The 27,942-nt window shown below is 44.1% G+C and overlaps 1 protein-coding gene across 1 annotated transcript in view; it reads right to left on the bottom strand.

The window, feature by feature from the left end:
• The window catches only part of ERBB2 (erb-b2 receptor tyrosine kinase 2), a 188,202-nt gene extending 160,286 nt beyond the window's left edge, over positions 1-27,916 (bottom strand). Inside the window, exon 1 of the mRNA XM_068262978.1 lies at positions 27,690-27,916. Within this exon, the coding sequence (XP_068119079.1) occupies positions 27,690-27,756 (67 nt within the window). The 5' untranslated portion in view covers positions 27,757-27,916. The remainder of the gene's footprint in view (positions 1-27,689) is intronic.
• Between the last annotated feature and the right edge of the window lie 26 nt (positions 27,917-27,942).

Consider the following 27,942-nt stretch of genomic DNA (forward strand, 5'->3'; position numbering starts at 1 on the left):
TAAAAAGCCAAATAATCGTCTTTGCTTCATCTCATGCTCTGCACAGCTATCCACATATGCAAAGATGGAGATGTAAGGGGAACAATTTAGCCTGGGCCCCAACTGCACATACAGTATATCCCCAGCACAAGGCAGACACATGAAGTACTGTAAGACTAGCCAAATAAAGAATGATAGCAGCCTGATTCAGAAAGTGCTCAATTACTCGCCAATAAGAAATCAACTGGAGAGTAGTGATCAATTTACTAAAGGTACCCATACATTACTCCATTTGCAGCATCGATATCCTGCAGATTCAATCATAATCAATTCTGGCAGAGATTGATGATGCAGCGTTGTTGCCCGATCATCGTTTCAATCGATTACTGCCCGAAACTGGAAACAGAAACTGATGGAAACAACAGGGCTGTGGAGTCAGAGTTGGAGTCGGAGTACAGGAGTCGGGGCAATTTTGGGCACCCGGAGTCAGAGTCTGAGTCGTGGTTTCATAAGCTGAGGAGTCGGATGATTTTTGTACAAAATCCACAGCCCTTTAAGTATTAGACTAAGGAGTCGGAGTCGAGGAGTCGGAGCCATTTTGGGTACCCGGTGTCGGAGTCGTGGTTTCATAAACTGAGGAGTCGGAAGATTTTTGTACCGACTCCATAGCCCTGGGAAACAATCCAGCAAGTTGGAAAGATATCGCTCGAAAGGGCATGTTCGGGTGCACAGCGGCAACGGAGATCGAGTTTCCTGACCACTAATGCACCCCTGGTAGGTCTCCCACCTGTGTACCCCCCGTGGGCTGTGCAGTGTGTTGCAGGCTTACTTGTCCACCAGGCGTTTCCTCCTGTGTACCGCATCTTTCTCCATTGCTGCTGTAACCCATGACAACCCCTCCCCCTGTGGCAATGAAGAAAGATGAGGGACACAGGAGGAGATGAGTCTTCAACACTCTGCACACCCCGGTGAGTCAGTTGTAGCGAAATCGCAAGCGGTTACCGACGTGCACCTGACCGAGCCCTTTCCAACATGCCAGATCGATTATTTCCACCAATTTTGGCCAGAAGTCAATTGAAATTACGATTGGGTGGCCACATTCTATCTCTGGCAGATTTGACCATTATCATTGAATCTGTTGGATATCAATGCCCCAAATGGAGTAAGGGCTCGTTTCCACTATAGCGTTGAGGAATCGCCGGGAAATCCCCGCAGATGAAATCGCATGCGGGTGCGGTTTTGCATGCGTTTTTTCCCCGCGATTTCGCATGCGATTTCGCATAGGGTAGTAGGTATGCAATTTTAACCATGTCACTGCCTGTGTAAATTAACATTACTTCCTATGCGACATCGCATGCGACATCGCAGGAAAAACGCAAGCCAAAACCGCATGCGATTTCCCTATTAAATACATTGAATGCGATTCGCATAGTGGTGTGTGGGGAGCGAATTCTGACGGCTCTGCTATGCAGATTTTCCCCGCACACAAAAACGCTCCGCACAACGCACAAGTGGAAACAGGCCCATCCACTTGTATTGGCTGTGCGAAGCCGCATGCGGACAACGCATGCGAATTCGCTATAGTGGTAACTAGCCCTAATAGTATCCAACACAGGAGACATAATGGTTCCAGATAAGCCAGAGCTAATCAAATCCCAGCTAGCCACTGCCCTTTGAAAATTACAGCTAGCTACTAAAGGTAGCCATACACTGGTCAATTTGCCATCAGATTCGACCAACAGATAGATCCCTCTCTGATCGAATCTGATCAGAGAGGGATCGTATGGCTACCTTTACTGCCAACAGATTGTGAACCGCTTTCAGCCTGAAACCGTTCACAATCTGTGGTGGTGGTGGTGGTGCTGCCGCCGTTCCCCCCCCCTCCCCCCGCATACATTACCTGCTCCACCGGCGCGACTGCCCCCGCTCACCGCTGTTCCGTCTCCGCTCTGGTCTCCGGGTCCGGCATGCTTCACTTCTTCCTGCCCAGGAAGTTTAAACAGTACAGCGCCCTCTACTGTTTAAAGTTCCTGCCGGGCAGAAAGAAAAGAAGACCCGGAGACCAGCGCGAGACGGAGCAGCGGTGACCGGGGGTAGTCGCGCCGGCGGAGCAGGTAATGTATGCGGGCTCTATTGCGTCGGTCGTCCTGCACTCGAACGCCGCTAGCAACGCGCTCCCTACCCGCGGGCGATCGACTGTAATTTTCCGCATGGAGTGATCGACGGGATCGGACGGGATAGATCGAAATTCGGCGTGTAGCGGGAACGATGTGACAGCAGATTCGATCCCGGTGATCGAATCTGCTGTCGATCTGGCGTGAATCGGCCTAGTGTATGGCCAGCTTAAAGAATTTTTCTCTGTTGCCAATGAAAATGGCTCATACAAACTTCATACTGGGTCAGACTGAAAGACTTCTGTATTCCATAAAAATAGGTCTACCTCAGAGATTAGTCACCTGTTCTGAGATCAATGCTGTCTGCTATCATCTCTAGAGTGTCTCCTTCATATCCATCTCTACAGCCATCAGCGCTGAATAATAAATTAATAATCTAAGGAGCAAGTCTGATGTCTGTGTTGCTGTTAATATTTATGCTGATCCCACATTATTATGTTACAGTATCGTGCATTTGTAAGTGATGAGAAATTGACCACAGTGCTTTACAGAGAACATCAAACAATTCCTATCACTAAATGTCCCAACCACAGTCTTGCCTCAATTACAGTCTAATGTCCCTACCACAGTCTTGCCTCAATTACAGTCTAATGTCCCTACCACAGCCTTGCCTCAATTACAGTCTAATGTCTGGTACACACCATGCAATTTCCAGTCAGACAGACGGGTCGAAGCTTAAGGTACCCTTTTACAGATGATTGGTCTCCAGTACTCCAGGGGTTTTCACACCTCTAATCTTGGTCAGAAGCTTCAAAGGGCCACATTTGTTTCCCTCCACACACAGCATCTCTATAGTGTATAATTCATAGTTTTCATATTTCATGGGATTTAAAATGCTAGAGGAACAATCTTTTCAGAAGTTGTTGTGGCTCTTCTAACCCACGTTCCAGGAGATTCTCGCACAAATAGGAACTCCCCATCCTGAGATATAATGGCTCTCAAGCATACTTTGTGGTTTTGTGGTCATGTTTCATATGTGCGGACTTGTGGCACATCGCTGAGTGCCAATGCACAGGACGTTTGTTGATCACACTCACGTGCTCAGGACAATCGCATTCTGCCATATTTTTTCTCTCTGGGTCAAGCCCTGCCCTCCTGTTCCAATTATACAAGGCTGGACTTTAGTGTTTCATAGCCACTCCCAGCTGGAGAAGGGAGTAATGCTAGGTACCCATGATACAATTTTCTGACAGATTTACTGTCACATTGATTATTTCCAACAGTTCAGATCTGATTTCCAATCGATTTACCCTAGAAATGAACAAAAAATTGATTGGAAATCAGATTGGACCTGACGGAAATACCGTAATCGATCTGACAGTAAATCTGACAGAGAATTGTATTGTGTATACCTAGCATAAAACCCAGGACTGTGGAGTCGGATCAAAAATCCACCGACTCCGACTTCAACTCCGACTCCTCAGTTTAGGATTCCACCGACTCCGACTCCTCGACTCCGACTCCTCTAATTTGCATATTACAATTTTGTTGATTAACAGTATGTAACGTGAAATTCATCTCTTAACTGCCAACGCTTAGGAATTTTACAAGACAACTGAAGTGAGAAGGATATGTAGACTACTATATTTATTCCCTTTAGACTAAAACTAGTCCTTGGTAAGAGTACTTGTAAAAGGTACAGACTGGAACAAAAAACATCTATCAGGCCCTGGGCAATGTAACTGTGGATACATGTAAGAATGATGTGCAGGTACTCTGCAGGGGAATGAGGAGATTCTTCCTCTATTACACATCTGAACATGGATCAGGCCCTAGGCAATGTGACTGTGGGTACATGTAAGAATGATGTGCAGGTACTCTGCATGGGAATGAGGAGATTCTTCCTCTATTACACATTCTTCATGCACAATCTGAACAAGGTTTATGGGTGATAGACAACACCTCTGTGTTCAATGTGCACAACATTCTCAGTGGATTCCCTGCAGCTCTGTGGGGAGTGCATATGTAGAGTATAGTACTACTGTGTTACAAAGTAAACCTGAGACAGATGAAATTAAAGTTTTATACATACCTGGGGCTTCCTCCAGCCCCCTTCAGGCTAATCAGTCCCTCGCTGTCCTCCTCCGCCACTTGAATCTTCTGCTATGAGTCCAGATGCTTGAGCCAGTCTGGTGTAGTGCGCATCCACACACTCCGCCGCTGGGAGCGTACTACACCTGCGCAGCACTATTGCGCAGGTGCAAAATGCTCCTGGCTGTGGAAGCGGCACATAGCCAGACTGCTCTGACTGGCTGAATTACCTGGACTCATAGCAGAAGATCCAGGTGGCAGAGGAGGACAGCGAGGGACTGATTAGCCTGAAGGGGGTTGGAAGAAGCCCCAGGTATGTATAACACTTTTCTTTTCATCAGTCTCAGGTACCCTTTAATTTGTAGTCACCAAACCAAATTTTAACATATCAAATTATTTGATTTCATGAGCAAAGAGAGTGCATACATTTGCATAAACCAGCATCAATGCAGAATTATTTTTATCTCATTGACCATCTCTATTAGTGACACGGCTACACATCAGGCTTTATACTTACAACATAGATGTTATTTCGTATATATATGAGATCCCTGTGTACACATCATATATACTGTACAGTCACAATCAGATATTTATATCTGACTTTAAAAATATGGGTACTGCTTTATTGAAGCAGCACAAGTAACTAATTTTGATTGTTTTATTTTATTTTTGTCGACTGAACACAGCTATTACTGTGTATATATACTGTATATATACATTATTTTTAATGACTATTATCTGAGAAATAGAACATTTTATCATATTTTAAATTTTAATTACAGTATGAATTCATTAGGAGTCGGAGTCGGTGCATTTTTTCCCGACTCCGACTCCAGGCACCCAAAATTGCTCCGACTCCACGACTCCGACTCCACAGCCCTGATAAAACCCAGGGACACACATAGTCCATGGCCCATTGTATATCATCTGTTGTCGAAATTGCATCATCGACAGGCCAGCAGGACACTGGCCAACCGCATACTTATTTCAGTGCAAAGACTTTATCGCTTAGTGGACTCAGCCAGACACAACGTATCTTGAACTTTCAGACCTTCTACCTCATTCTCCAATCCCTTCTATTCAACCAATCGGTTCTACTGTCAGACATATTTGTCTGCCAGTGTTAATGTAAATTTGTGTGTATAGTTTTTATAATAAAACTAACTGCATTGTTCCAGTTTTGCTTGTATATCTGATTATTCTGATTTATGCTAAGATCTCCATGTCCTCACACTGACACACTACCGCGTTGTCTTATTTTTTATAAATTGTTGATTTGGCTAGTTAGGTTGCAATCAACAGTTTTCCTTTCAGGAAGCTAGTTCCGAGGTCTCTTTGGCTCGTTTTAAATATGAAGAGTGCTGGTAGCATATTATATTTCCAATAATTTTATTTTACCGATTGTGCACACAATCAAGATTGTATCATGTATGGGCACACCAATCAATCTTGTGCTCACAGTGGATTTGCCTCCAGAAGTCTCTAACGGATGAGACCTGTATGGCAACTGTGGCATAATACAACGGGATTAGCAGGTGATTGTCACAGCAATTACTTCACATTGCTGAATCCAGCCAGTTAGCTTCTCTCCTGGAGATGGGCTGTTATGTTATCACAGCAGCCCTGCCCCTGCAGTCGCTTCTGGGAGGAAGCAGGATGAAGCCACGCCCCCCTCTTTGCTGCCGATTGGAGGGATGTATAGCTGGCGTCATGAGAATGGATCTCTGACAGGAACTAAAGCGCACAAAACAAGAATGAAATTCAGTTCAACTTCTGCTGATCTTTTTTTTTGACACTTTACAGATACAAAACAGTACTAATATCTGAACTTAAAAGAAAAACTCCAGCAACAGATGAAATTACTCTCCCCTGTCATGTATGGCTTAGTCCCAGTACTTGTGCCCTTACTACACAAAGCAGAAACATAACAGACTGACAAGGTTATTATTGCTAGAAGTGATTGTAGCACTATAAAGCAGTAAAATGAATAGGATGTTTTCCACAATAACTGCGCCCCTAGATCACCTCTACAATATATTTTAGAAAATTAAAACTGCAGACCATGATGTGCCTATATCTCCCTAGTCCATGACAGACTATGGATGAGGGGGAGCACAGTGGCATCAGGCTATTGGCAGGTAGATAGCAGTTTTTATGATTTACTACTTGTATAGTGCTGACATGTTTTGCAACATTTTATACAGTATATATAGTCAAGTCACTAACTGTCCCTCACAATTTGTCTCCTTCTACAGTTGTCCCCGGTTAACAAATGAAATAGGGAATGTAGGTTCGTTCTTAAAGGGAAGGTTCAGGGAGGGGATTAAAAAAATAAAAATAAATTTCCACTTACCTGGTGCTTCCTCCAGCCCGTGGCAGGCAGGAGGTGCCCTCGCCGCCGCTCCGCAGGCTCCCGGTGGTCTCCGGTGCCCGACCCGACCTGGCCAGGCTGGCTGCCAGGTCGGGCTCTTCTGCGCTCCATTTCCTGGCACTTCTGCGTCCCACGCCGGCGCGCTGACGTCATTGGACGTCCGCCGGGCTGTACTGCGCAGGCGCAGTAGTTCTGCGCATGCGCAGTACAGCCCGGCGGACGTCCGATGACATGAGCGCGCCGGCGTGGGACGCAGAAGCGCCAGGAAATGGAGCGCAGAAGAGCCCGATCTGGCAGCCGGCCTGGCCAGGTCGGGTCGGGCACCGGAGACCACCGGGAGCCTGCGGAGCGGCGGCGAGGGCACCTCCTGCCTGCCACGGGCTGGAAGAAGCCCCAGGTAAGTAGAAATTTATTTTTATTTTTTTAATCCCCTCCCTGAACCTTCCCTTTAAGCTAAATCTGTCCATAAGTCAAAACATTGTGCCATCTCTGACCCCTGTACCTCCTCTCTTCCCCACAGTGGCCTCAATTCACAGAGCATTACCAAACGTTTATCAAACACTTTATCAAACGTTTGATAATTTACCTCAGGGGTAAAATCTCATTTTGAATTCACTAAGGTGTTATATATTTATCTAATGTTTTATCGGTAAAACATTCGATAAATATATAACACCTTAGGCCTCAATTCACGGAGCTTTATCAAACACTTTATCAAACGTTTGATAATTTACCTCATGGGTAAAATCTAATTTTGAATTCACTAAGGTGTTATATATTTATTGAACGTTTTATCGGTAAAACATTCGATAAATATATAACACCTTAGTGAATTCAAAATTAGATTTTACCCATGAGGTAAATTATCAAACGTTTGATAAAGTGTTTGATAAAGCTCCGTGAATTGAGGCCAGTGTCTCCCTCTGCCCGTGTCACCTCTGCCTACCTCTTTTATGTAAATGATGGCTATTGTGTTTAGCGCTGCTGTATCTTGTTCCTGACAGTGAATGAAATAAATGCATATGTCAAAAACAAGAAAAAAATGCAATGAAAATGCAAGTGAAACACAGATATAATACTGCAAATGCATAAAAAACCCTCCACACAAATGCATTTGCAGAAAAACGCATTCTCTTTCTCCCTCTCTGAATATACTGCTGTAGAAAAACGCATGAAGAAAAAAAAAATGAATCGTTATTGCTCGACCAATAACCTATCAAGAAGTAATCGACTGCTTGCCTGATTGGACAGTTATTGGCCCAGGTATGGCTAGATTTACACTGACACACTACCGCATTGTCTTATTTTTTATAAATTGTTGATTTGGCTAGTTAGGTTGCAATCAACAGTTTTCCTTTCAGGAAGCTAGTTCCGAGGTCTCTTTGGCTCGTTTTAAATATGAAGAGTGCTGGTAGCATATTATATTTCCAATAATTTTATTTTACCGATTGTGCACACAATCAAGATTGTATCATGTATGGGCACACCAATCAATCTTGTGCTCACAGTGGATTTGCCTCCAGAAGTCTCTAGCGGATGAGACCTGTATGGCAACTGTGGCATAAATACGACGGGATTAGCAGGTGATTGTCACAGCAATTACTTCACATTGCTGAATCCAGCCAGTTAGCTTCTCTCCTGGAGATGGGCTGTTATGTTATCACAGCAGCCCTGCCCCTGCAGTCGCTTCTGGGAGGAAGCAGGATGAAGCCACGCCCCCCTCTTTACTGCCGATTGGAGGGATGTATAGCTGGCGTCATGAGAATGGATCTCTGACAGGAACTAAAGCGCACAAAACAAGAATGAAATTCAGTTCAACTTCTGCTGACCTTTTTTTTTTGACACTTTAAGCTGGCCACTAACGGTCCAATTTCTAGCGAAAAATCGTTCGAGCGATCAGAAATTCTGATCGGATTGGTTGTAAATAATCTCCATTGGTGGACACAATCGATTATGAACGAGTGAAAAAAATGTCGCCCGAATGAATTTTCGTCGAACGAAAATTTGGATTTTTTGGGTGGTCGTGATAGATCGGAAGCAATGATTGGTTAGTTGATGGTGTAGTGAACGATTTTTCGTCCGATCAGAATTTCTGATCGCTCGAACGATTTTTCGCTAGAAATTGGACCGTTAGTGGCCAGCTTAACAGATACAAAACAGTTCTAATATCTGAACTTAAAAGAAAAACTCCAGCAACAGATGAAATGACTCTCCCCTGTCATGTATGGCTTAGTCCCAGTACTTGTGCCCTTACTACACAAAGCAGAAACATAACAGACTGACAAGCTTATTATTGCTAGAAGTGATTGTAGCACTATAAAGCAGTAAAATGAATAGGATGTTTTCCACAATAACTGCGCCCCTAGATCACCTCTACAATACATTTTAGAAAATTAAAACTGCAGGCCATGCTGTGCCTATATCTCCCTAGTGCATGACAGACTATGGATGAGGGGGAGCACAGTGGCATCAGGCTATTGGCAGGTAGATAGCAGTTTTTATGATTTACTACTTGTATAGTGCTGACATGTTTTTATACAGTATATATAATCAAGTCACTAACTGTCCCTCACAATTTGTCTCCTTCTACAGTTGTCCCCGGTTAACAAATGCAATAGGGAATGCAGGTTCGTTCTTAAGCTGAATCTGTCCATAAGTCAAAACATTGTGCCATCTCTGACCCCTGTACCTCCTCTCTTCCCCACAGTGTCTCCCTCTGCCCGTGTCACCTCTGCCTACCTCTTTTATGTAAATGATGGCTATTGTGTTTAGCGCTGCTGTATCTTGTTCCTGACAGTGAATGAAATAAATGCATATGTCAAAAACAAGAAAAAAATGCAATGAAAATGCAAGTGAAACACAGATATAATACTGCAAATGCATAAAAAAAACCTCCACACAAATGCATTTGCAGAAAAACGCATTCCCTTTCTCCCTCTCTGAATATACTGCTGTAGAAAAACGCATGAAGAAAAAAAAATGAATCGCTATTGCTCGACCAATAACCTATCAAGAAGTAATCGACTGCTTGCCAGATTGGACAGTTATTGGCCCAGGTATGGCTAGATTTAGGGCCAAATGAAACCAGAATTGTTGCAGCTGTAACTAGTCTCTCTGACACATTGCTGCGAATGTCATCCAATCCAGCTGCTGAGAGCTACGCCACACTATTATAGCTAAGGACTGATTCACAAGCCAGGAAGATGTCACCTATAGAAATCTATGATAACACTGGAGCCAGTTTATATGGGGGTTTGTTTGGTAGTGGAGATGGTCAATGAGATTGGAACTGGGCCAATCAACCACGTTTACTGCCAAATTTGCAAGCAATAATCACACAACAGCTTGCACAGGAAGCATAGGTCTCGCCAGTAAATGCAGGTACAGAACTGATAGTGTGCTCCTCTGTCTCTTTCTGTGCAGCCTGGATGATACTGTAGCATTGCAGCCATGCACAAGCAAGTCACAGATGAAAGGCAATTCCCCCAGCAAATCAGGCAGCAGCTTACACAGGAAGCATAGGTCTCACTGGATGGACAGGCAACGCATTTCGTGGGACCCCCCCCCCCACACACACACACTTCCTCAGGCCAAATAAAGTGCCACTAAATGCCGGCAGCCGGATTCAAGGCGCCTTGAATCCTGCTACCGGCATTTAGTGGCACTTTATTTGGCCTGAGGAAGTGGGTGAGTTTCCATGAAACGCGTTGCCTGTGCTTTTTTTTACTAATAAATATCCATTCCTATATGGGTGTGCCATCATTGAGGTAAGCCACCTAATTTATTTATATTTTAGTTGCTTTTAATGTATTTTATTCACCTTGGGTGCCTCTTTCCCCCTTTTTACTGTGTCTCACCCCATCCGTGAGGTGCTCCTACACCTGACCACTGGTGGTCTCTGACACTACCTAGTTTGCCAGTGTGTAAGAGTTTTTTCAAGAGAGCGACCTTCTCCAGGTCTCCTGGTACCCCGAGTGGAGTCGGATTTGTGCATCTCCACCTGCCTGCAGAGGTCGGTTGCCCTTCTGCAACCCACCTTTGTGAGTATTATTTCAACACCATTTAATTTATTTATCAATCTCTGTGACGTACTGCACCATCTGGGCTCCCGTTGTCTCTGTGTTTCTTTCCATAGGGTGCATATACTCACCCTCAACCTTCTTGTGGTTATTAATATGTTTTGCACTGTAAATACATGTTTCTCTTATGCCACATGTTGCCTCGGGTACACTTTAACCACTTGAGGACCGCCCCCAGCCGATGGGCGGCGGCAAAGTCCGGGCCCAAACGACCGCAATACGCCCATCGGCGGGGGCGGCTGCGGGAGTGGCTATGCGGCGATCGCGTCATTCGTGACGCGATCAGCCGCCGGGGACTGGCTCCGCCCACCGCTCGTAGTAACCCGCCGGCCGTTCGGAAGCGCCGGCGGGTTACTACCACCCGGATCGCCGCTGCACATATGTATAATAGGCTTTGTAATGTATACAAAGCCTATTATACTGGCTGCCTCCTGCCCTGGTGGTCCCAGTGTCCGAGGGACCACCAGGGCAGGCTGCAGCCACCCTAGTCTGCACCCAAGCACACTGATTTCCCCCCCCCCTGCTCCCTGATCGCCCACAGCACCCCTCAGACCCCCCCTGCCCACCCCCCAGACCACTGTTTGCACCCAGTCACCCCCCTAATCACCCATCAATCACTCCCTGTCACTATCTGTCAACGCTATTTTTTTTTATCCCCCCCCCCTGCCCACTGCCCCCTCCTGATCACCCCCACCCCTCAGATTCTCCCCAGACCCCCCCCCAGACCCCCCCCCCCCCCCGTGTACTATATGCATCTATCCCCCCTGATCACCTGTCAATCACCTGTCAATCACCTGTCAATCACCCGTCAATCACCCGTCAATCACCCCCTGTCACTGCCACCCATCAATCAGCCCCTAACCTGCCCCTTGCGGGCAATCTGATCACCCCCCCACACCAATAGATCGCCCGCAGATCCGACATCAGATCACCTCCCAAATCCATTGTTTACATCTATTCTCTCCTCTAAACACCCACTAATTACCCATCAATCACCCATCAATCACCCCCTATCACCACCTGTCACTGTTACCCATCAGATTAGACCCTAATCTACCCCTTGCGGGCACCCAATCACCCGCCCACACGCTCAGATTGCCCTCAGACCCCCCCTTATCAATTCGCCAGTGCAATATTTACATCTGTTATTCCCTGTAATAACCCACTGATCACCTGTCAATCACCTATCAATCACCCCCTGTCACTGCCACCCATCAATCACCCCCTGTCACTGCCACCCATCAATCAGCCCCTAACCTGCCCCTTGCGGGCAATCTGATCACCCACCCACACCAATAGATCGCCCGCAGATCCGACATCAGATCACCTCCCAAGTGCAGTGTATACATCTCTTCTCTCCTCTAAACACCCACTAATTACCCATCAATCACCCCCTATCACCACCTGTCACTGTTACCCATCAGATTAGACCCTAATCTGCCCCTTGCGGGCACCCAATCACCCGCCCACACGCTCAGATTGCCCTCAGACCCCCCCTTATCAATTCGCCAGTGCAATATTTACATCTGTTATTCCCTGTAATAACCCACTGATCACCTGTCAATCACCTATCAATCACCCCCTGTCACTGCCACCCATCAATCACCCCCTGTCACTGCCACCCATCAATCACCCCCTGTCACTGCCACCCATCAATCAGCCCCTAACCTGCCCCTTGCGGGCAATCTGATCACCCACCCACACCAATAGATCGCCCGCACATCCGACATCAGATCACCTCCCAAGTGCAGTGTTTACATCTCTTCTCTCCTCTAAACACCCACTAATTACCCATCAATCACCCCCTATCACCACCTGTCACGGTTACCCATCAGATTAGACCCTAATCTGCCCCTTGCGGGCACCCAATCACCCGCCCACACCTCAGAACGTCCTCAGACCCCAGCCCTGATCACCTCGCTAGTGCATTGCTTGCATCTATTTCCCCCCTCTAATCACACCTTGAGAAACCCATCAATCACCTCCTGTCACCCCCTAGCACACCTACCCATCAGATCAGGCCCTAATTTGCCCTGTGTGGGCTCCTGATCACTCGGCCAAACCCTCAGATCCCCCTCAGACCCCCTTCCGATCACCTCCCCAGTGCATTGATTGCATCTATTTTCCCCTCTAACCGCCCCCTGAGACACCCATCAATCACCTCCTGTCACCCCCCTAGCACTCCTATCCATCAGATCAGGCCCAAAACATCCTGTCATCTAAGAGGCCACCCTGCTTATGAAAGGTTCCACAAAATTTGCCCCCTCATAGACCACCTGTCATCAAAATTTGCAGATGCTTATACCCCTGAACAGTCATTTTGAGAAATTTGGTTTCCAGACTACTCACAGTTTTGGGCCCGTAAAATGCCAGGGCAGTATAGGAACCCCACAAGTGACCCCATTTTAGAAAGAAGACACCCCAAGGTATTCTGTTAGGTGTATGATGAGTTTATAGATTTTATTTTTTGTCAAAAGTTAGCGGAAAATGGATTTTTATTGTTTTTTTCACAAAGTGTCATTTTTCACTAACTTGTGACAAAAAATAAAATCTTCTATGAACTCACCATACCCCTAACGGAATACCTTGGGGTGTCTTCTTTCTAAAATGGGGTCACTTGTGGGGTTCCTATACTGCCCTGGCATTTTAGGGGCCCTAAACCGTGAGGAGTAGTCTAGAAAACAAATGCCTCAAAATGACCTGTGAATAGGACGTTGGGCCCCTTAGCGCACCTAGGCTGCAAAAAAGTGTCACACATGTGGTATCGCCATACTCAGGAGAAGTAGTATAATGTGTTTTGTGGTGTATTTTTACACATATCCATGCTGGGTGGGAGAAATCTCTCTGTAAATGGACAATTGTGTGTAAAAAAAATCAAAAATGTGTCATTTACAGAGATATTTCTCCCACCCAGCATGGTTATATGTAAAAATACACCACAAAACACATTATACTACTTCTTCTGAGTACGGCGATACCACATGTGTGACACTTTTTTGCAGCCTAACTGTGCTAAGGGGCCCAAAGTCCAATGAGTACCTTTAGGATTTCACAGGTCATTTTGAGACATTTGGGTTCAAGACTACTCCTCACGGTTTAGGGCCCCTAAAATGCCAGGGCAGTATAGGAACCCCACAAGTGACCCCATTTTAGAAAGAAGACACCCAAGGTATTCTGTTAGGTGTATGATAAGTTCATAGAAGATTTTATTTTTTGTCACAAGTTAGCGGAAATTGATATGTATTGGTTTTTTTTTCACAAAGTGTCATTTTCCGCTAACTTGTGACAAAAAAAAAAATCTTCTATGAACTCACCATACTCCTAACAGAATACCTTGGGGTGTCTTCTTTCTAAAATGGGGTCACTTGTGGGGTTCCTATACTGCCCTGGCATTTTAGGGGCCCTAAACCGTGAGCAGTAGTCTAGAATCCAAATGCCTCAAAATGACCTGTGAATAGGACGTTAGGCCCCTTAGCGCACCTAGGTTGCAAAAAAGTGTCACACATGTGGTATCGCCGTACTCAGAAGAAGTAGTATATTGTGTTTTGGGGTGTATTTTTACACATACCCATGCTGGGTGGGAGAAATCTCTCTGTAAATGGACAATTGTGTGTAAAAAAAAATCAAACAATTGTCATTTACAGAGATATTTCTCCCACCCAGCATGGGTATGTGTAAAAATACACCCCAAAACACATTATACTACTTCTCCTGAGTACGGCGGTACCACATGTGTGGCACTTTTTTGCACCCTAAGTGCGCTAAGAGGCCCAAAGTCCAATGAGTACCTTTAGGATTTCACAGGTCATTTTGCGACATTTGGTTTCAAGACTACTCCTCACGGTTTAGGGCCCCTAAAATGCCAGGGCAGTATAGGAACCCCACAAATGACCCCATTTTAGAAAGAAGACACCCCAAGGTATTCCGTTAGGAGTATGGTGAGTTCATAGAAGATTTTATTTTTTGTCAAAAGTTAGCGGAAAATGACACTTTGTGAAAAAAAACAATTAAAATCAATTTCCGCTAACTTGTGACAAAAAAAAAAAATCTTCTATGAACTCACCATCCTCCTAACGGAATACCTTGGGGTGTCTTCTTTCTAAAATGGGGTAATTTGTGGGGTTCCTATACTGTCCTGGCATTTTAGGGGCCCTAAACCGTGAGGAGTAGTCTTGAAACGAAATTTCTCAAAATGACCTGTGAAATCCTAAAGGTACTCATTGAACTTTGGGCCCCTTAGCGCAGTTAGGGTGCAAAAAAGTGCCACACATGTGGTATCGCCGTACTCAGGAGAAGTAGTATAATGTGTTTTGGGGTGTATTTTTACACATACCCATGCTGAGTGGGAGAAATATCTCTATAAATAGACAATTGTGTGTAAAAAAAATTAAACAATTGTCATTTACGGAGATATTTCTCCCACCCAGCATGGGTATGTGTAAAAATACACCCCAAAACACATTATACTACTTCTCCTGAGTATGGCAATACCACATGTGTGGTACTTTTTTACAGCCTAACTGCGCTAAGGGGCCAAAAGTCCAATGAGCATCTTTAGGCTTTACAGGGGTGCTTACAATTAGGCACCCCCCAAAATGCCAGGACAGTGAACACACCCCACAAATGACCCCATTTTGGAAAGTAGACACTTCAAGGTATTCAGAGAGGAGCATAGTGAGTCTGTGGCAGATTTCATTTTTTTTTGTCGCAAGTTAGAAGAAATGGAAACTTTTTTTTTTTCTTTTTTTTGTCAGAAAGTGTCATTTTCCGCTAACTTGTGACAAAAAATAAAATCTTCTATGAACTCACCATGCCTCTCACTGAATACTTTGGGATGTCTTCTTTCCAAAATGGGGTCATTTGGGGGGTATTTGTACTATCCTGGAATTTTAGCCCCTCATGAAACCTGACAGGTGCGCAGAAAAGTCAGAGATGCTTGAAAATGGGAAAATTCACTTTTGGCACCATAGTTTGTAAACGCTATAACTTTTACCCAATCCAATAAATATACACTGAATGGTTTTTTTTTTATCAAAGACATGTAGCAGAATAACTTTCGCGCCCAAATGTATAGGAAATTTTACTTTATTTGAAAAATGTCAGCACAGCAAGTTAAAAAAGTCATTTTTTTGCCAAAATTCATGTCTTTTTTGATGAATATAATAAAAACTAAAACTCGCAGCAGCAAACAAATAGCAGCAAAAGAAAGCTGTATTAGTGACAAGAAAAGGAGGTAAAATTCATTTAGGTGGTAGGTTGTATGACCGAGCAATAAACCGTGAAAGCTGCAGTGGTCTGAATGGAGAAAAAGGCTCTGGTCCTTAAGGGGCGAAAAGACTGTGGTCCTGAAGTGGTTAAATAGATTGCGTTTTTTCCTAAGCATTTTTGGAAGGTTAAAAGGGGTATTGTAGTAAACAGTGGCAGATGCTTCTAAAACAATAGGCAGATGCCATGAAAATAGTCTTATTTTAACTTTTTTGTATAGATTATCTCTGGCAGAAAATACCAGGGAAACAATCATTGTGAACGAGACCTAACTTATCCCTGCGGCTCTACAGTAAGCAGCCGCACTGGATAACCGCGAAGCAGCTGTTTAGGATCTGGATGCAGATATTAGTTGCAGCTCCTGCATCTCTCATGTGACTTGGCCTAACAGTCCCCCTTGTCTTACCGACTTTAACAGCAAACAAATGCACATCAAATCCTCCTCCACACAATCCAATGCTTACAAATGTGGCACAGCGCCCTATACCACCCGCACAGTCCCTGACCTCATGCTGACAATCTGCCCATATTCAGAGTGTCAGGCCACAGTACTATTCCATATGGCTACCAGCATTGTGTGGGCTCGTGCACAGCGAGAAGCCTGTGAAAAATAATCTTTTAAACAAAGAGTGAAGTGGGATTAAAGAGTACAAACACCAACAGCTAACTATACTCTGCAATACATGATTCCAAATGTGCTAGAGATGATCATCAAAGTATCAGGGTCATTACAAACCATATTTGGTGTGATTCACCTTATTAAAATAGAAGGTACTTGCAATAATTTAGCTTTAAGTGAACATCTGTGATTACCCACAATGCACCGCTACTGAATATGCAAATTATTTTTTTATGCCCCGAAGCCAGGCTAGCATCCAGATCTGCTGGTGTATAGCAAACCTATAGCATTTAATTTTACAGAGCCACATCCACCCATCAGAAAGCCTGTTTCAGACGTTTGGTCCTCCTCAGTGCATGGCAGGGATTGATATGGCTCTATGGATAGGGCTTAGACCAGTACAACACAGTAACCAAGCAGCTCGGGGTTACCCAACACCACTAGGAAAGTATAGGGGACTAAAAGAGATAGAAAAGCCCTCCTACTAAAAAGCAATGCTTGGTCTGATTTGCCTTCTTAAAAGGCACATTGCAAAAGGTACTTGCAATAATTCAGCTTTAGGTGAACATCTGTGGTTACCCACAATGCACCGCTACAAACCATATTCTAACTCTGTGTAGATGCCAGAGGGCCGAAACACTCTGAAAATGGACCTATTACATTACTGTAGTCCATTTCACACCAATCAAAGGGCCTTTAGTCAAAGCACCTGTAGCTATAACTAATTTCATCTTGAGCGTCCCCTTTCACTTTGTGCCTAGGCAAAACACAAGGTTATAGAAGGTAGCACAGAAAGTGCATGATGAATCATGAGTATTTCAGGTCATTAGAGACAGCAGGCAGAATAATATTTGCACTCAGGGACTCCATAGCTAGTAAGAAGTGCTGTAAGTGAGAGAAGAGCATAAAAGCTAAATACATTCAGTGAAGACTTGTGGCTTGAACTGAGCTTTCGCAATCGCTTCAGTTGACCGTTTACCAAATATAAGGTTGGAGCCACACTTCTTAAAAAGCGTGCACAAAATCGTGCAAGGCTTTCCAATGACGATTTGTGCAATCGTTCATAAGTCTGTGATTTTTCATCCGCATGACGTGCGCATTTAAAAAGATGATTCCCTGCCGCATAAGATCACATGATTCCGATAGACTGTTAGCAGGTGCTGGCAGTCTATGGTGGCCAGCGGGTGGGAACACGCGCATAACATACGAAAAACAAATGGACTCAAGTGGGCCTCTCTCTGACTATACAGGTGAGCTATTCCGCTTTCTACCAAGTAGCCCATTCTTCCTTCCTATGGAGTGTAAAGGCCAAGCAAGAGTTATCCAGCCCCAAACAGCAGCCAAGGACAAAAAGAAATAAAACCGTAACCACACATTCACAATGCCCACAATGGTATACAGGAATGAAAAGCGGGATCCCAGCCATCAGCAATGGCAGCTGCACTTGTCTACTACATAACAGGTGAAATAACCGCAGCAATGTCTTTACAGTATACAGGAATACAGACAGTTCCCTACTTACAAACAACTTGAGTTACAGCATTTCAGAGGTACAAATAAAGTTGTCTTCATGTACAAAATATACAATACTGTTTTCTATTATATATTTTTGTTAAATATTACAGTATTGTATAAACAGTTATAAGTAGTGTACAACACTTTAGAAGCACATTAAAAACAATGAAAAAAACATTATACTGTATATCTAAATCCAGAGTTGTCCAAAAGTAACTAATTTATTCACCATGTTTAACACTCAACTTACAAACACATTCAACTTACAAACAATCTCCCGACACAGAACCTGTTTGTTAGTAGGGGATCGCCTGTATACTTATTTTAATGTTAAAAAAGGAAAGCATTTGTTTTCCATTTTTTTTTCACATAAAAATATATATTTTTTCATATAAAAATAAGCAATGGTTTCCTCTCCCACAGTCTACTAACTGTGCTAGTAGACAGGAGAACTCTATGCTGTGGATGTCCTAGACAGGTTTTGTTGCGCCATATGAATTGTTATGTATAGAGTGCTTGGTGGGGCCCCAAATGTAAAACTTGCACTGGGGCCCAAAGCTCCTTAGCTACGCCACTGCCCACTATTATGGGGTTACACTGTCTGGGCAACAATGTACACATGGCTGGCAATACATAAAACAATAAAAAAAAAAGATTTTAACTTACCTGGGGCTTCTACCGGCCCTCTTGCAGACATCCTGTGCCCACGCCGGGACAAACCAATCCTCCTGTCCCCCCAAGCGAGCCAGTTTCATTTCTGCCAACTGGCAGGACGGCAATGGCGGCGTGAGCGAGGACGCGCATGGCCAGAGCCGCACGGGCGCAGCGACTGCCGACTGGAAATTAAACTGGCTCGCTGCAGGGGACCAGATGATCGGTTTGTCCCGGTGCGGGCACAGGATGTCTGCAGGGGGGCAGTAAAAGCCCCAGATACTGTAAGTTAAACTTTAAAATAACCAACAATAAAATATATTAAGATATTATTTATAAAATGGATTCAATATTTCACAGACATTTTTATAGAATTTCTTCTTTACGAAGCATGTAGTAACAAAAAGACAAAACAAAAATAGCAGTGCTAACTGCCATTTGCTGTAGCCATTGTCTAAGGCCCACAGCAGTGCTTGGTGACTAGCTAATAAACACACAATATGGTATAACATACCCACAAGCCTCTGCTCCATTTTACACTTGTAGACACTTTTTTACAATTAAAGAGTGCAACTAAAATGTTTACAGCTTAGTGGTGAGCAGAAATCAGGTCCAGCGGGTTCCCTTTTCACGGGTCAGCAGCAGGGGGAGGATGGAAAATTTGCCCGACTACTTCTGGCTGGACATCTGCTCAGGGAGATTTGGAGTGAAACGTACCGTTCGGTGTCAGCAAGCTCTGTCATAGTTGCAGGTTTGGGGTAAAAATCCTGTCTGCCAACAAAATATCTTAGTACACAAGGAAGATGGTTCTCGTCAGAGACCTCCTCTGCCGAGAATCTAGTGCAGGCATGGGCAAACGTGGCCCTCCAGCTGTTAAGGAACTACAAGTCCCAAGATGCATTGCAGGAGTCTTACAGCCAGTCATGACTCATAAAGGTAAATGCATTATGGGACTTCTAGTTCCTTAACAGCTGGAGGGCCAAGTTTGCCCATGCCTGATCTAGTGTGTATGGCAGCCTTGACAGGTCAGCGACAAAAAACGCTGGATTATCTAATCCGACCGAAGGCTGAGGCAATTGTTCTCCCCCTTATCCCTCCCACTCAGTCATGCACTATGCTGTGGTCTCTCTCTCTCCAGGAGGCTAGTGATGTCTGTATAAACGCTCTGAACCAATCTGTCACCTGGGAGAGTAAAACCTATTCCTGCAAGTGCCAGTCCTCGTACCTGTGTTCAAAAATGACTAAGAAGAAAACAGACCATTCTAAATTTGCTCAATAAAGACTAGATTGAAGTATATACATCCTCTCTGGCACCAGCTCTGAATAAAGCTATTATGAGACACTGTGGAAGGATAACTAAATTCACACACTAAAAATAAAAATGTGAATCGAAATGTACATGTGGGGTTTGTAGTTTGGGGTTTGCAGGCAACCTGAATGGCTATGCAGAAATTCAAGAGAGATTACAAATGGAAAAAAGGAGCAACAAAAATAGTGTCCTCATTCTGTCTGATTTCAAATATTTAGATACCACTATCTAATAGGATGCCAACTTACAAGATTGTTTACTTATACACATTTTCTGAGCCCACTGGATATATTTCTCCTTATGCCCAGATCAGACCATATGTGAACAAGAACCACAAAATGGTATCACGAGCCAGGCTTTTGTTTATCTTGTATAAAACACTTCGGCTCCCAGACATTAACAGTAAAAGGGAAAAAAATAGTCTTCTAGTGACCAGGAGCAATCAGTCCTCAAACAACAACCATTTGGGCCCTTTTCCACTGAGAAATTCTTTCACACCCAAAATAGCAAGACGCAATTGTGTTTCGCATTTCGCATTTTGCAAATTGCACTATGTAAAACAAAGGTAAAATGCAGCAGAACTATGATTGCCTTTTTAGACTATTGGAAATGCATCCAGTGTGAATGCATTCCCATGATTCCAATTGGGGCGTTACTGTACTTGCGTTTAGAAAATCGCAATCCTTTTCAAAAACCAAACAGAACCCAGCCGGCGTGAAAGGGCTCTCAATTTCAGTGTGATTGCAGTTCTTTCTATTTTCCACTACCGTGATCCCGCTGTGATAAAGTTGGGTGTATGGTGCAAGTGTGGTGCAATTGTAATTTCCAACAGGAGGAAAAAAACACAGCATGAAAATAATTTCAATTCCCAAATTGTGATAAAATGACATAGTAGCATGTCTGTTATGCAATTTTCCCCAAGCACAGCAAAAATGCAGCAGGACAGCAATTGTGAAAACAATGACATTGTAAACGCATGGCACTAATTGAAATGTCTGCCGTGGATTCCAGTAGTTTGAATGTACCTAGGGTTTTGTGATCCGCAATCGATAGGAATCACAATGCTAAATGCTGATAGTGGTTTTAAAAGCTCCCTTAGGGCTGGAACCCACAGGAGCGCTTTTGGCAGCGTTTTGGCAGCACTGCGATATGCTAGCAGTTTGCCAAAACGCTGGGCTAATGTTAATGGATGGGGCAACTTCCACAGGAGCGTTTGCGTTTCTCAGAAACGCAAACGCAGGACATGCAGCATTTTGGGAGCGTTAGCGCTTCAATGTAAAGTATTGAACCGCTAGCGGAAACGCTCAGCAAAACCTAAACTGAGCGGTTTTGCTAGCGTTTTGCGGTTCAGCACACTGTAACAAAATGAAAAATAATTCACAGGACCAATCAGGATAAAAACGCAAAACGCAAAACGCTAGGCACCCGCTGGGGAAAAAAATACAATGTTGCAAAACACGACCAAAAACGCGCATGAATCCGCTTGCAAACCGCTCAGACAAAACGCTAGCGGTTGCGTTTTGCGTTTGCGGTTTTCAGTGGGTTCCAGGCCTTAGGGTGGGTTTTTGGTAGATCCAATAATAGGCAGCATGGTGGAGTGGTGGTTAATGCTCTCGCCTTGCAGTGCTAGGTCCCCAGTTCGAAGCTTAGCCAGGGCACTATCTGCATGGAGTTTGTATATTCTACCTGTATCGGCTTGGGTTTTCTCCGGGCACTCTGGTTTCCTCCCACGTCGTAAAAACATATAGATATGCTTATTAGCTTCCCCTAAATTGGCCCTGGACTATGATACATACACTACAGGATATAGACATATGACTATGGTAGGGAATCGAAATTTGAGCCCCTCTGAGGAACAGTTAGTGACAAGACAATATACTCTGTACAGCGCTGGGGAAGATGTTGGTGCTATAAAAATACTAAATAAGAATCTTATTATCAAGCCCATTGGTACCTTATGGTTTTTAAATTCTGAATGCAATAATAACATCCAACACAAAAACAGAGGTGCACAAACTAACTTGATAAGGATTACACGGTAATCGCTTAAGAATAGTCTGACCTAAGGAACGTAGACCTCTAGCTGTGTACGGTCAATAAGGGTTTTAGCAAACCCAGTGGTGTAGCATTGGCATACATGGTAGCAGGGCTGTGGGGTCGGCACAAAAATCATCTCACACCGACTTCTCAGTTTATGAAACCTCCGACTCCAGGAACCTTAAACTGCTTCAACTCCTCCACTCCACAGCCCTGCATGGCAGATGGTCTAATGATGGTAACCGGTGATGACCGAGTAGTGTAAAGATTTGTTATCGATGGAGCATGGAGAAATTGAGGTAACCACAGACAACATCCTTTCCTTTTAAAACTGCAACGAAAGATAGATACTATGGTTTTAAAAAAGGCATCTGCTCACAGAGAAGGACACACATACCCGGAGCGCAGAGCGCTGAGTGAATTCTACTGTCTGCACAGAATTACAGCCTTTTTAAATGTCATATGTGTTTCAGTGTATGTGCTTAGCCCACAGCTCTGCCTGAAGAAGTACCACATTATTTTAATGAAGTGGGGGACCTATGAGCACCCCTAAAGGTTACACCCACCTGTCCCTCCCTATCACAGAGCTATACAATCTCAGCAACTGCATGCGGGTGTCCTTTGCAATGTAATCCCTGATCTGCTATCCACATCTAGCCTGGCTGCACATGACGTCCTATGCGTGTAGAACATACTGAGGGTTTATAAATAAGGCATAATAGTGTGTCAGTGCAGCTGGGAGAGCATGACATGTTTACTTCTACTAAGGATGTCCAGAGAAGAGCCTGTAAACTGAGCAGGGAAGGAGGAGAAGACTCTCCAGCAATTCACTTTCTATGTCTGTGAATACAGCAAGCCTGTGATTCTGCATAACGTTCATCACATTCAAAACAAGACTAGTTTGTGTCTATAGAAATAACAATCAATCTGACATGAAGTGGAAAGCACATTAATATTTTCAAGTTTTTTTTCCTTTCATCTCTGGGTTATGTACAACATTTTCCACAGTGGTAAACCATCTGGTTTGGAATGCCAACCTGCTTGTCAAACATTTTCTCTCAAAGCATATCAGCCTCCAAAGAAGCAGTGTTTATCTAAGAATCAAGAAGAATCGACTCCCTAATTGAGTATTGGAAACGGATTGTTATAGTTTACAAATTGAGACTTGTGATGACTTTTTTCACTCTTCCTTTAAGGATTTGAATGGGTATCAATGACTGATTTAATTTAAAAGACCGCTATCGCAAAAAATGTAAAATTTTAAATTCATGTATAAATATACTTTCTAAGAAAAGCATTTCTCCTGAATTAAAATGCCCTATAAATCATATATCTCCTGTGTTGCAATCACTTAGGCCTAGTTCACATTATAAATCGCTAGCGCAATTGCAAGCTCTAAGATTTTCCCTTCTCTTTCAGAGCGATTGGCGCTTGTTAAGCGCTTTTGTCCAGCAATTTTTTTTCTTCCTGACAACACTCAGGAAGAGAACTCTTTGACCTGGAACTGAATAAATACAATGTATTTATTCTTGAAAGCACTGGGCAAATCGCTTTTCAAATCGCTTTTTCAAGCGCTTTGCGATCGCTCAGGAAATGGTGCAGGAGCCACATTTGCGATTGGAAAGAAAGCTCATCGCTCATGTGAGAACACTCACATAGAGCAACATTGCAGAAGCGTTTTTATTTAATGTGAACAAGCCCTTACAGTAGCCAGTAAAGATCTGACAAGCTTTGGACTAGTCCATCTCCTCACAGGGGATTTTCTCAGTATTTTTTTTTCTTCATTCTTTACAAAAGCATTCCATGGAAAGGATCTGCACAGAGATGCTGGCAAGCTTCCCTACTCACTGTATACTGTTCTGGCAGTTGAACAACGCACCTGCCATTCAGTAACTGCTTTTGAAAATAAAGAAAACCCAGAGAATCCCCATTAGAAGATGGACTAGCCCAAAACCTGTCATATTTTTTCAACCTATTTTGACAGGGACATAGAAAAAAAAATACAATTATAAAGCATTTTACTCTGGAACAAATGTGCAGTTTTATACATAGGCATATACTTGGACTTTACATTTTAAACATGTTTTGCAATAGTGGTCCTTTCACGGTTATTTACCTATGCACTGTACTCTCACAAATTGAATGCAATGATTGAGCTGCACTATCATTGCACGCATCCGCATCTCCATGTGACCCTACTCAGCACCTAGGGACTTGCCTCATATGATGGTAAGGGCTGAGATTCAGAGTGCAAGCAGCAAGAAAGCCGTTCATTCTGTCACCTTTCGTACCTAAAATGGGCAAGTTCTCGTCACAGCTACTTTGCATGCTAAGCAACCGTCTCACTTTTTTACTAGGGCTCATGCGCAAGGGTGTCTACAGTCTGCTACCACTATGTTCCACAATACAGCAGCCACCTGAGTTAGGGCTTGTTTGCTTTTTTTAAGCGCTGGAGGTTTTTAAAATTGCCTTAAAAGAGCTTCTGCAATATTGCTCTATGTGAGTGTTCTCACATGAGCGATGAGCTTTCTATCTAATCGCAAACGCAGCTCCTGCACCATTTTAAGAGCTTTTGTGATTCAATAGAAAGGATAAGAAAATCGCTAAGGGCCCTTTCACACCAGAGGGCTTTTTCGGCGTTTTAACGCCACGGCCGAAGTTGGCGTTTTCCTAGGTATAATGAAAGTCCATAGACTTTCATGTTACCTTTCACACTTAACGCTGCGTTTTGGAGCGTTGCGTTTTGAAGCTCCCAGGAGCTTTTTTAGGGCTGACCGTGGCGTTTCTCATTACAATTGATACTAATGTATTGGCGTTAAAACGCTTTAAAAGTGCCAGCAGCCAAAACGCAGCGTTTTAGCCTTTTACCGCTGCCTGTAGTGTGAAAGAGCCCCAAGCGCTTGAAAAAGTGCTTTGAAAAGCGATTTTCTGAGCGTTTTCAATGAATAAATACATTGTTTTTATTCATTTCTGGGGGGGGGGGGGGGGTACAGAGTGCACTTTCTGAGTGATGCCAGGAAGTGAAAAAAACATCGCTACACACAAGCGCAAGATGCTGCGTCGTCGCTAGCTGTCAATATTATACCACTTTAAGCCTTGTTCACATCATACGCGTTTCCGTGCGCATTTGGAAGCACGTATGAGATGGTGACACGCAGGAACGGCAGAAGGGTGTAGACAGCCCTTCTGCCGTTCACATCTACTGCACTGGGCAGCAGTACGATGCGCTATGATGCGCTTGCGTACTGCTTCCTGCATTTTGCGCAGAGCTGATCCCATCACTGTCTATGGATGGGATCAGCAGCGCGGTGGGTAGCGGCGCAGATGGCGTGCAATCGTATGCGTTGCATTCTGATTTCACTGCCATCTGCGCTGAGATTATGGTGGAGTCAAATTGCTCCCATCACCAACAATGGTCTCTACTGTAATATCAAATGCACTTTAGTGATTACCAGTGTGACACATCCCTTTATGGAGAATGGGTACATTTACTAAAGTCAAAGAATATAATGCATGTAAAGGTCTTCGCCACTAAAGGTACAGACACGATCTAATTAAACGGTCGATAATGAACGAATTGTCCAACGATTGTTCACTGATCAAGTGTGTGTACATTGACCACCTAATGTCACTTAAAGGACAACAGTAATGAGAGGGATATGGAGGCTGCCATATTTATTTCCTTTTAAACAATACCAGTTGCCTGGCAGCCCTGTTGATCTATTTGGCTGCAGTAGTGTCTGAATCACATCAGGAAAAAAGCATGCAGCTAATCTTGTCAGATCTGACATTAATGTCAGAAACAACTGATATGCCGCATGCTTGCTCAGGGTCTATGGCTAAAAGTAGTAGAGGCAGAGGATCAGCAGGACTGCCAGGCAACTGGTATTGTTTACAAGGAAATAAATATGGCAGCCTCCATATACCTCGCATTACAGTTGTCCTGTAATGATCTGGCATGACGGATCCTTAATGACACCCAAGCAGTCCCAATCACATTGTTTTTGCTGTCCCCCTCGACAGCGGGAAGCCATTCCATCATGCCCTCCTCGTCATCTCTCTGCCTCCCCTCATAGCAACAGAACCAATTGCTAGTCTCCAGGCTAGCGATGTGTCTGTTCAACATCAGTCATCAAATTATTGCACAAGGGATTGTTTACTGACCCCTTCTGGGTGACAGTTATCTACTTAGCTTAAAGTGAGCCTGAGATGAGCAAAAAGAAAAGTGTTATACATACCTGGAACTTCCTCCAGCCCCCATCAGGCTGATCTCAGGTACCCTTTAAGGCAGTGGACTTCAAACTACGGCCCGCGGGTCGAATGCGGCCCCCTAAGGCTTTTTTACCGGCCACACACAAAATGTGTTACTTATAGATGCGGTCAGCTACATCTTTAAATATTGGTGGTCCACATATAGAATAGCAGTGCTGGTACCATCCATCCACATGAAAGCCAGAAAGCAGTCATTTTGCTGGTTTCCAATCAAATTCCACATCAGATGACACTGCTGTCCAATTGGACTTCAAGTTGTCACCTGGGTATGCTTCACTGTCTGGCCCGCAAAGACATCATTTTATGTATACTCCGGCCCCCCAGCAGTCTGAAGTATGTTGCCCCGGCCCTCGACCCAAAACTTTTGGGGACCCCTGCTTTAAGGCAACATTTTAATGTATCAAAAAAGAACATGCTAGTGGTATGATTTTCAGATTTCTGGCAAAATCTAATTGAGATTGAGGCCCAGCAGGAAATTCCTCCAGCATAGTTGCTTGCTGTTTCTACAGTTCTCCAGTGACAGCACCCTCTAGAATTTTTAGGTTTTTGATTAGGTAATAATCACGCACACACTGTTCGTCCGAATAGAATGCTTCAAGTTGTAGTGGATTGCTGTGATTGTAGAGCTGTTCCCTTGTATAACCTTGTTATGTCTGTCATCCTTGTATATATGTATTGTCCAGCTCTGTGTAATATGTTGGTGCTTTATAAATACAATAAATAATAATAATAATGAGGTTTCCCACTGGGTCACCTCAACAACAGGAGCGCCAGATTGTGTGCACAACATCAATACTACTACTACTACTACTCGATCTTGCCATAAAGATCATTATAAACCTGTATAAGGCTAGCAACTCACAAAATAATTGCTTCTCACCCCTACCTAACACACATGTAAATATGAGCTTCCAGATTCTACCTAGTATTTATGTGGATGAGGCAATCCACACTGCAAATTCCTAGCAAGAGACAACAGAACAACTTTTCGCAATGCCAAAGAACATCTAATCCTATTTTTTTGTGTGGAAAGTCAGCAACACTATAACCATGGAACTTTCTTCTGGAACTTTTCACTAATAGCGAGCTAACAGATGGGTGCAGTAGGTGACCTCTTCTCTGCAGTCACATGGATCCCACACTTCCTCTCTCGGATCTTCTTCACACGCAGCTACCTGTCAATCACCTGGCAAATCTCAGCGTTCACAAGAACGGCCGACTGGGACATTGCTATTATATATACTGGTTATATACTATACTGGTTATTCTGCATAAAATCACATGTATCAATATGTATCCTGCACACTGTCACACTCCAGCTCACGGCCTAACCCATCTCTACGTTTCTCCATGGAAGGGATCCATGGCACCCTGGCAGCCTCACCTTCTCTGCAGAGCCCCCCGGGCACCAGCAGGGCACAGAGCGCCCAGATCCATGGCTGCAGGTCCATGCCTTCACTGCACCCTCAGGACCATACTGGTCAGTCTCCGGTCTCTCCAGGCTGCCGACTGCTCGCCCTTATTTCCCTCGCTGTTGTGTACAGAAGTTCCAGTAACTTCACGGGCTACTCAGCTTCATTCCTCCACTCACTTCCTGCAGGGAGGGGAGAGGGAGAGGCGGGGGCCATGTCCTACAT

Source organism: Hyperolius riggenbachi, chromosome 12, assembly GCF_040937935.1.
Source record: "Hyperolius riggenbachi isolate aHypRig1 chromosome 12, aHypRig1.pri, whole genome shotgun sequence".
Classification (NCBI taxonomy): domain Eukaryota; kingdom Metazoa; phylum Chordata; class Amphibia; order Anura; family Hyperoliidae; genus Hyperolius; species Hyperolius riggenbachi.